The sequence below is a fragment of the Ovis aries genome, chromosome 20 (assembly GCF_016772045.2).
Source record: "Ovis aries strain OAR_USU_Benz2616 breed Rambouillet chromosome 20, ARS-UI_Ramb_v3.0, whole genome shotgun sequence".
Lineage (NCBI taxonomy): Eukaryota > Metazoa > Chordata > Mammalia > Artiodactyla > Bovidae > Ovis > Ovis aries.
Window position 1 is genome coordinate 26,670,660 of NC_056073.1, and position 10,103 is coordinate 26,680,762.

The 10,103-nt window shown below is 52.4% G+C and overlaps 3 protein-coding genes across 3 annotated transcripts; 2 read left to right on the forward strand and 1 right to left on the reverse strand.

Annotated features, from left to right (window-relative positions):
• The first annotated feature begins 1,174 nt into the window (after positions 1-1,174).
• On the forward strand, positions 1,175-3,839 carry LY6G6C (lymphocyte antigen 6 family member G6C). Its single transcript, XM_004018943.6, has 3 exons — positions 1,175-1,290; positions 2,603-2,713; positions 3,178-3,839. The coding sequence occupies exons 1-3, from the start codon at positions 1,239-1,241 to the stop codon at positions 3,390-3,392; spliced, it is 378 nt and encodes a 125-aa protein (XP_004018992.1). The 5' UTR covers positions 1,175-1,238; the 3' UTR covers positions 3,393-3,839.
• Positions 3,840-4,583: 744 nt separating this feature from the next.
• On the reverse strand, positions 4,584-6,477 carry LY6G6D (lymphocyte antigen 6 family member G6D). The gene is made up of 3 exons (XM_004018946.5): positions 6,369-6,477; positions 6,128-6,274; positions 4,584-4,881 (listed from the first exon to the last, which is right to left on the reverse strand). The coding sequence occupies exons 1-3, from the start codon at positions 6,421-6,423 to the stop codon at positions 4,658-4,660; spliced, it is 426 nt and encodes a 141-aa protein (XP_004018995.3). The 5' UTR covers positions 6,424-6,477; the 3' UTR covers positions 4,584-4,657.
• Positions 6,478-8,335: 1,858 nt separating this feature from the next.
• On the forward strand, positions 8,336-10,098 carry LOC101119591 (lymphocyte antigen 6G6e-like). Its single transcript, XM_015102796.4, has 3 exons — positions 8,336-8,457; positions 9,165-9,290; positions 9,432-10,098. The coding sequence occupies exons 1-3, from the start codon at positions 8,406-8,408 to the stop codon at positions 9,728-9,730; spliced, it is 477 nt and encodes a 158-aa protein (XP_014958282.2). The 5' UTR covers positions 8,336-8,405; the 3' UTR covers positions 9,731-10,098.
• Positions 10,099-10,103: the final 5 nt, after the last annotated feature.

The following is a 10,103-nucleotide window of genomic DNA, read 5'->3' on the forward strand; positions in this document are numbered from 1 at the left end:
CGGGTCTGGGGGCACTGATAAGCGGTAGGGGAGGGGCCACCAGCTGCCCAGATCCCTCTGGGAATCCTCAGAGGCAAGTTCACAGCCCTTAACCAGTGCTCACTTAAAATTCATGCTGGGGTCCTTTACACAAGCACTTGCGCAGTCGTCAACTCTTGCAGCGTAGCAGTTGCAGGGAGCACCACGATTTCTGGATTCTGGCTGCCTGAATTCAAATCTTGATTTCACTATCTACTAGCTGTGAGATGTGCACAAGTCACTTCTGTGAGCCTGTTTGCTCATCTGTAAAATGGGCATAAAGGCACCTACCTCACAGAGTATTTGGAGAACTAAATCAAATAATACATAGAAAACACCTAGAACAATGGCTGAGTCATAGGAGCACTATGTGCTTGCCATTGTGACTATTCCTATTCCTATTTTAGCTGCTGCCTCACCTCTCTGTGCCCATTCTGTCCCTCCTGGCCCAAGGAGCCGCACCCAGCTGAGCAGGTTTTGGCTCTAGCAGATGCACAGCCCCACACCCTCGGCCTTCACTGCATCAGAGGAACCAAGGCCAGGCCAAACCCAAGTGGAGCCAAGGCAAGGTCCTGAGAAGCTTCAGGGGTTCTGAGGCAGCCCCTCCTTAACAGGCAGCTCCAGCCCTTGCCTCTGCTGCTATGATGTCACACAAACTCATGGTGACATCACAAACCCTACTCCTTCATCCCGTGGCTGAGCAGGGCTTGGGAAAACAAAGTGGGGGCTGAAGTGAGATGAATTTGATGCTTAATTCCTGCCTACATGCCCCTACCAGTGCCCCCCAGGGACCAAAATTTGGTAGTCAGCTGGGGCTGCACCCCATTGTCCATTTCCCAGGAACCAGGAGATGCTCCTACCACCCCAGCCACTATAACATCACAGGGGCCTTTAGTGATACTTCTCCAGAGGATTAGGCAGACAGAGATGTTACTCCTGGGGGCCAAGAGGGTGTGTCTTAGACAGAAACCAAGAAGCAAAATGGAGTTAGTCACTGCTGCACCTGCCCTCCCCATACCTGTCTCTTCCCATCCCCATCCCACTCCTCCACTGGGTCCTGCTTAGCCCTTCCCTAAATGGGGAAGGAGGGGCCACCAGAGGCCAAGGAGGGAGGGACTGTTGTGATTATAAACTCCAAAAAGGCCACTGAAGTCCCAGAGCGAAAGCCAGATCCCTGAAGTCCTGCTCTGTCGGCTGCTGCCGTTCTCAGGACCCCCACCATGAGGGCCCTTCTCCTGCTCTCCTTGTCTGCTCTGCTCTGCTGGGTCTCAGGTGAGCCCCTGGGGCCCCTCAGGATGTGGTTCACCTGGTCAGGATTTTTAAACCCTGCCCCAGCCACTGTCCTTTGTACCCATGGATCCCAAGCGCCCTCAGACCCAACTGGCTCGGCTCTCCTGTGCCCCTGTGACAGGGTCCTTGCTCTGTTCTCCCCCATCTCCATCCTTCAGCCTCTTCCCCACCTCCAAAACCCACTCTTCTAACTGCCCAGGGTTACAGGTTCCCGGTTCCCCAATTCTCATAAACTCTCATATCCAGCTCCCCTTCCAACCCCATTCCAGGATCCAGTTTACCTGCTTTCTCCTTTCTCCCCTCAGCCAGGGTGTCCTCCCAGAAACCTAAGCATCCAGCTGGGGCTTCTTTTGCTACCCATCCTCCCATCTACTCCATCAGGGACTTTGTGCTCTGTCCCTCAAGCAGTGGTCTTTCCTAGGTCCCCTCCCTGCCCGGCTCCCCCCTGGGGTGCATACTTCCAGGGACACAAGCTCTGTGAAGGATTCCAGGGAGCCAGGGAGATTGCCCAGCCTTCTAGGGAGAGAATGTCAAGGTTGCTCACCCCCAGGATGAGGTGGGTTTCACTGAGAGGTGATCACCAGGCACCTCCACCCATGGCCTGAACTCTTCCTTTTCTCAAACCTTGAATCAGATGTGGCAGGAACCTTGGGAGTGCCACCTTCTGCACTCATCCTCTCCGTTTTGGTAAAGTGCTCAGATCTATTCTGATGATCTGCCTCTTAGATACTACTCCTTTCTGTTGGAGACCTACCAGGGTGGGAGGATTTATTTGGGGTCTGCTTCCTCTTCCCACACCCTTGGCAGCCCCAGGAGGTAAAGAATGCTTTGTTTAACTGGCCCCCCCAGGTGGCTTTCTTGCCCCCCTTAAGCTCCAAGCCATTCCTGCAAGTGTGTAACCTCCACGATTGATTTTTTACTTTGAATATTTCTTCCTATTTCATCTCTTCATCTGTAACCTTCTGAATTCCTTCATCTCCTCCCTAGACATCTACACATTCCTTCCCAGTGGTAGTCTCACATTCCATCCGCCCCCAGCCCCATTGTTGGTAACTGCCCCTCTTGACTCATCTCTAGATGGGTTGGAGTGAAGAAAGATGTTTAGGGTGTGGGCCATTCACAGACCAACTCCACCCTCACCCACTTCTACATTTTTTTTGCATCCCTTACCTGTTCTGTCTCTAGCAGACCAAACAGGTCAGAACCCCAACTTGACTGACTCCTCTCCAACCCCACCCACCAGCTTGGCTCATCCCTTGGTGAGTCATATATTCTGTCACTTGTGTCTTCCCAGCTGATATTCGATGTCACTCCTGCTACAAGCTCCCAGTGCTGGGCTGTGTGGACCGGAAGTCCTGCCGCCTGGAACCAGGACATCAATGCCTGACAACCCACGCATACATTGGTACCATCCCCTTTGTCAGTGGGGAGGGGGGGCCAGTGGGGGACTCTATGGCTGGGGCTGAGGTGGAACAGAGAACTACAGCAATGATAATATTTGGCCAAGGATTACTGTTTCCCAGGCACCATCCTGTATCTTCACATGGGTTGTTTGAATTTATGTTCATGACATCCTATGATGTGGATGCTATTATTATATTGAGGAAACAGCCTCTGAAAGAGACAGGAACTGGTCCAAAGCTCTATGGGCAGCAAGTGATAGGCCCGGGATTGGGGTGAGGTGGCAGGGTAAGAAAGTGCACGAGAAAGGTTAGACTGAGAAGAAATACAGAAGGGCAGGGCCAGGGGCAGAGTTGGGAAGGATGGAAACCCGAATGGGGTGCATGGCAGGGGCTGGGGGGGGGGAGATGGACCTAGGCATGCCGAGTGCCTGTCTTTACTAACCTCTTTGCTCCCTCCTAACCCCAGGGAAGATGTGGGTTTTCTCCCGACTCGACTGTGGCACGCCAGGAGAGCCCTGTAAGCCAGGGGTCAACCAAACCAACCAGAAGGGGGGCCTGACCTATAACACCACCTGCTGCAGCCAGGACAACTGCAATAGCCCAGCCCCTCGGCCCACGCCGGCCCTGACCCTTGTCTTCCTCACCTCGTTGGCTGGTCTTGGCCTCTGGCTATTGCACTGAGACTGGCTCCACAGCTGTCCCTCTTTCCATCTGCCTTCGCCTGAGCCTCTCTTCTTGTGTCTCCACACCCCCTGCTTCCCTTTGCTCAGAAAAGCATCTCTGCAGATGCTTCACATTGCTTTAACTAGACAGCGGTTTCTCCATCCATCTTTCCACTCACGCCCTCCACTCTGCTTTCCCAGAGAGACCCTTCCCATTTCCCTCGACACCACTCCAGATCCTCCATTGCTTCCAGGGAGAGCTCCCCACTTTGCTTCCTGCGCTTTCCTATGCCCTGTGTGAAGAGCAATTGGAATCTGGGCCTGAAATGGAGTTCTGTCCTGTCCCCAATGAAGGCTGCCAGGAAGCACCCAATAACCTCACTGACACTTCAAATCCTGGCTCCCATACATACCTCATCCCCATGCCCACCCCTTTCCATTCCGAGTAATAAATGTGTAGAGCCGACCTATTGTGTGTTTATTGTCAGAAGATCTATTGTCAGCAGCCCCCTCCCAGCAAATAACACTCTCAGCCCCCACCCTCACCAAACGGCCCGTCAGGGAGTTGCTCTGGGAGGCCAGGGTTGGGGCAAAGGGAGAAACTGGTTTTTCAGACCTGTCCTTTCTTCCAGTGTCTGGGGGTGGCCCAGTATTTGGAGAAACAATCTTTATCCTATATTTAGGCCACACCTGTGTTGTACTGCCAAGAAGGAGGTGCAAGCCTGGCTTGCGGGCTCCAGAGGGGTAGGAGAGTTGCACGGGGATGGGACCTGAGCCCCTCCTTCCAGGCCTCAGTCCCTCAGGTTAGAGTCAGAGGCCTCACCTGGCCTAGTAGGTGGGGCACCAAGGCTCTGTCCTGCCACAGTGTTTACATTTCCTTTCTCGATTCCAAATAGTCATATTGGCAGTCAGGTTGCCAGTGGGGGGAAGGGGAACAAGCCCAGACAACCAGACTCACTGATTCCTGGTGGCCAGCCCAGAGCCTGCTCCCCTCAGTGATCCTTGTTGCTAAGAAAGACTCTCCCTGGCAACAGGTAGGAGTCACTTTAGGGCAGATTCTCCATTGTCCTTTGGGGTTTAGTTGGTTAAGAAGTGTACCATTGTAGCTAAGTCCACTGATCCTTGATAACCCCTAAACTAGAGCCTGGATGCCCCTGTATTACCCCTTCAGCCCTCCTATCAACAAAAGATGGAATTTTCCAGTCAGCTCTGGAGTGGTCGATAGATTTTAATGGCTCACAGATCTCCTTCATTTCCTTGCTGCCTTCTCCTCCCCTGCTCCCATTACCCTCTCCAGAGTCCTGGCAAGAGCCAGGCCAGCGTGGTGACTGCTGCAGCCACGATGCTCATGGGGGCTGCAGTGCTCGCCACAGCACCGTTGCACAGGTCACCAACGCAGCAGTCCCTGTGGGTCGTATAAGTCACGTCTCCCACCACTTCTGTCTCCACTTGATTGCAATGATGGGCTGCCACGCAGGCTGGATGGTGATGAATCAGGGTCACTGAGGCTGAAATAGAAGATGAGACTGGGGTGTTGAACTCCTGGCTTGAGGACTTGCCTTCTGGGGCAGAGCAGATATGATTTCAAGGAGCCCAAAGGGATCCTCCGCCCCCCTCGAAAAACACCTCCCTGAAACCAAGTGATCACAGTTAACATGCTGACATCGTGAAGCCCTAACAGCATCCACTGAAAGGGACCAACATCACTTCTTTCCCAAAACTCAGGACCTCAGTCTAATCACAAGAAAATATCAGGTTAATTCAAATGGCAGGACATTCTTTAAAATAACGCATCAGTATCCAGTATCAGAGATCAAGTAAAAGTATCAAGATCAAGAAATACAAAGAAAAGGAAAAAAGTGTCAATATCATAGAATCAAAGGAAGACTCAGCACACTGTCACAGAGAGATGACAACTAAGGTAGGAGAGCAAAAGGCGGTGGATCCTGGATCAGAAAAAAAGACATGAAAGGGACAACAGGCTATATCAAGCAAGATCTGTAGATTAGTCCTACTGAACCAGTGTTATTTTCTGATTTTGCTAATTGTACTGCAGTTACATGGGCTTCCCAATCGGCTCAGTGGTAAAGAATCTGTCTGCCAACTCAGGAGATGCAGAAGACGAAGATTCGATCCGTGGGTCAGGAAGATCTCCTAGAGATGGAAATGGCAACCCACTCCAGTATTCTGGCCTGGAAAAGCCCATGGACAGAGGAGCCTGGTGGGCTGCAGTCCATATGAGCGACTAAGACACTGACTACACGCACCCTATGCTTGTCTAAGACATTAACATTACCGGAAGTTGGGTAAGGATACACAGCGCTAACCTGTACTGTTTTTTAATAAAAGTAACTTTTCTGTCAATCTAAAATTATTTTGAAATTAAAGAAATTAGACTATACATACACATATACCTCCCTGGACCTTAGTTGATGCCTGAGAGTAGAAGTTTGGTTGAATATTTTGGTCCCTACCCTCAAGGTAGAGAGCTTTTTCAACCATTTGTGAGTACATGGGCCTATGAGTCTCTTTCTGGAGGGTAGAGAGGAGGGAGGTGAGGCCACGCAGACAGCAGGCTTCCAGGGGCTCAGTGCCAGGAGCCAGAAGGGGCTCCAGGCTGCTTCATTCTGACGGCGGCACCATCTGCCCAGAGCTCAACTGAGCCTGGAAGGTTCTGGAAGCCAGAAGGACTGAAGTACTAGGAGCTGGAGGCAGGGAGGGGCTGGGAGGAAGGGGGACACACTGAGGACTCACGGTTTCCAGACAGTTTGGTCTGTGCCAGGTCTGGTTGGGGTTTGCGCTCCAGGAAGCCGCAGCGCTCGCCCTCTCCGCAAGTGGTCACCGTTTCTTTGCAGGAGCCGCTGGGGCCTCCACCGCAGTCATAGCACTGCATGCGGTTTCCTGGTGGGAGAGAAGAGGTGCTGGACCAGACGCTCGGGGGTGGCTGGCACAGGGCGATGGGCCTCTGTGACAGGCGCCCCGGGTGCCTCCTTACCCAAGGCAGCCCCCAGCAAGGTGCCGAGCAGGATCCCAGCAAATAGGGGGTTCATTGCATCTGCCTGTGTCTGTAGCGCCTCTCCCTCCTGCCCACCCCCCTCCCTGGTCTTCCCTCTGCCGGCCTTTTATCCCTGTTGCCTTGGGCTTTATAGGGCAATAAAAAGGGAGGAAAGAGTCTGTCTCCCCTGGAAGGCACTGGGGCCCCAGTGGGGATAGGGAGGGCCCCCTGGGGAAGGACTCCCCAGGAGAGAAAGAGCACTCAGCATCCTCTGATGTCCCCTAACTCTTCCATCTCAGAAACATGTCTAAAACGGTGGCCCCAGAACTCCCAGGGTTCTTAAGACCCTTTCAGAGAGTCCTGGACAGTCTTCCTTTTCCAGCTACATATCTGTCAGATTTTCATCATATATTCAATCAAAATCCCAACAGGCTGAATGCAGAAGCAGATGTGAAAACCCATCCATCTATTTCTTCTGTTAAGGTGAAAGTGAAGTCGCTCAGTTGTGTCCGACTCTTTGTGACCCGGTGGACTGCAGCCCACCAGGCTCCTCCTTCCATGGGATTCTCCAGGCAAGAGTACTGGAGTGGGGTGCCATTTCCTTTTCCAGGGGATCTTCCCCACCCAGGGATCGAACTTAGGTCTCCTGCATTGCAGGCAGACGCTTTAACCTCTGAGCCACGAGGGAAGCCCCATATTAAATAGATTCCCCAAAGGGTAAAGAAATGCCACTCTTCTCACTATACTGTTGGGAAAGACATTATTTTTCACAAAAATGTGTTTTGTTAACATGCAACAGTTTCTGACCACTGTGTGGGTCTTCCCTGGTGGCTCAGTGGTAAAGAATCCCCTGCCAAAACAGGAGATGCACATTCCATCCCTGGGTGGGGAAGATCCCCTGGAGGAGGAAATGGCAACCCACTCCAGTATTCTCATCTGGAAAATTCCATGGACAGAGGAGCCTGGCAATTCATGGGGTCACAAAGGGTCGGACACGATTTAGGGACTAAATAACAACAAGTTTATTGCTTTATATTTTTTAATGAATCTGTTAAAATGTTCTGCTTTAATTTCTCATATAGCAAATATTGATATAACTTACATAAAAAAATTCTTTGGGGTCTTCAGTAATTTTTGAGTGTAAAGAGGTCCTGAGATTAAAAAATGTTTTTGAAAACTGCTAATCAGTGGATACCTGTGTCTCCTCTGTCTCACTCCCCACCCTGTCTGCCTCTTACTCCTGGTACAGTCTGCCCTGATTCCCCAGGTGCTGACTCTTCTCCCCAGTCCCTTAAGCCCCAGTCTTCCAGACTCTACCCCCGACCCAAATCTTATCCCTGCCTTCCTTCCTAGTCTTTCTGAACCCTACCCCTGCACCAGTGGAAATACATCAGTCCCTCTGGCCTCACCCATAATTAATTATTTCCTCTAATGTAGTAAAGCTGGGAAAGATAATTATGGGGTACAGATGTTGAAGCTTGGGGGATCAAAGGGATGGGCAGCTAGGTGGGGTCCGTAGCTGCGTGTGCAGGTGGGTGGGTGGGTGGGGGCTTGCTGAGTGCACACTCAAACACCACTCGCAAAACAGATCTGAGCCAGGGCTGTTTAGGAGAGTGACCTTGAGAGACTTAAATGCACAGAAGGGGAAGACAGACAAACAAAAACAAGGAGATGAAAGAGCAAAGAGCAGCTTTCGACAAGGAGAGGGAGGGAGAGGAGGAGGAGGAGGGAAAGTGACAGACGCTGACAGACACCATTCAAGAGCGACAGACAAGCCAAGAGTAAGCTGCAAGAATAGAGAAGACCCTCAGGGCAAGAGCAGGCTCCGGTAGGAGGCAGGGAGGGTGTGAGAGCTTCGGGGCCAGGAACTCTCCTGTTTCAGGCTGTTGAGTCTGGTCCCTGTTCCGCCTCACCCTCAGATTCACTCTCTAGGTGTGTTTGTTTACTGGTCCCTCCCTGTCTCACTCAGATGCTCCAGCTCTAGGATCTCAGGGTGCAGATCACATTCTCCCAGACTCCTGTGTCCCGGGTCCAGACATGGGTACCTCCAGCATCTTCCTCTGCATCCTGTTCCTTGGTGGGGCGCTGGGTAAGGGTGAGCTGGAGAATCCTTGGGGACAGGGAGCAGGGTAGGGCGGTGGTGGTGGCAGGGGTTTGTGGAGGATCCTGAGAGCTAGGGGTAGGGGGGTGAGGGAGAGGGTGCTGACCTATGCCGAGGAGAGAGCTGTAGCGGGTTTGGAAAGAAAAAAAGAGCTACTGGGAACTGTCTCAGGCCAGCCTGATGAAGTGGAATAAGAAAGATTTCCTTTCAAAGGCATTTGAGAATAACTGTCTCTTCCTTGTGGCATCTTTGACAAGCCTCTGTCTCCTCTGACCCTTATCTCACCTCTTGCTTCTTTGCTGGGCACCTTGGTCAATGTTAATTCCTATTTTCTCATCCGACTCGGCACCATCTGTTTGACTTCTTCACTGGCACCCCCTCCTGGCTCCAGCCCGGCTTTTTGTGCCATTCTCTGTGTCCACCTCTGGTTCCCTTGGCTTCTGTTCATGTCTGTGTGTTTCTCGCATGCTCCCTGTATCCCTCGTGCCTCTCTGCCTTTTCCTTTTCGTGCATGATCTCCACTCCCTGCTCTGTCTCTTTTTCTACTTCAGTCTGCTTCTCCCTCCGTTTCACCGCTCCCCTTTCCCCACTTTGTGTATCACCTCTGTCTGTGCAGCCCATTCCCGAATCTGGGCTGGGCCTCTCACCTGCCCTGTTTGCTTCTCCTCCCTGACGGATCTCCATGGACTCCACAGGTCTTGCCGCCTCCCTGGCCCAGACACAGCTCCGCTGTTACACCTGCAACTTTGCCAAACCCTGCTACCCTGTTCCCACCAAGTGTCAGGAGGATGAAGTTTGTGGCATCAGTATTGGTACCTCAGGTAGGAGGACTCTGGTCTGATGGATGTTCCCTAGGTCTTCCCCACTGCCATCCCATCCTGCGTTTCGTGGGACCCCATGGCCCTTGCCTCCTTCCTGCCCGGCCTCAGCTCCCCCCTCCCCCAACCACCTCTGTCCCATAGAACAGAGTGAGGTCATCGAGCGGAAGGGCTGCCTCCCAAGGGCCGAGTGCTCCCTGAAGGGCCACACAACCTACTGGTCCCGCTCCTATACTCTTCGACACCACTGCTGCGAGCAGGACCTGTGCAACTCGGCTACCACACCGTGTCAGCTCCCCAGCCTCCTCCTCATCACCCTGCTTGTCCTCCTGGCCAGCTTCACCTGGGGAGGCCACCAGCCTCCAGTTCAAGACTTCTCCATTGTCACTGCGGCCCCGGCAACACCGGCACAGAAATCTTTGGAGATTTGCCCAAGAACCTGACCGTGTACAGAGATCTCAGCTCCGTGGAGCCAACACCTTCACAGGCCCCTCCCCAAACCTGATTCCTCCAGGCATTGCTCCAGCCCCTGGCTGCCCAGAGGAACGTTCCCAGAGCCCAGCCTCATAAAGAAGATATGCCCTAAATCCTTGGTCTTTTCTAGATGCTTGTTTCTGATGCATTCTGTAATCCCCAGCTCTCTGGCAAGGCAGGTGTTTGAAGGAGCTGTGGGTCCCAGGCAAGGGGATGGAAGGAGCATCAAGTGTGATGAGGAAGAGAGTCCTCCTAGGAAAGATTAATTTGGTAGATCAGGAAGGAAGGCTTGGGGAACTATGAAGAGTAAATGTAATAAAAGTGCTATCTGGAAGTTCAGTA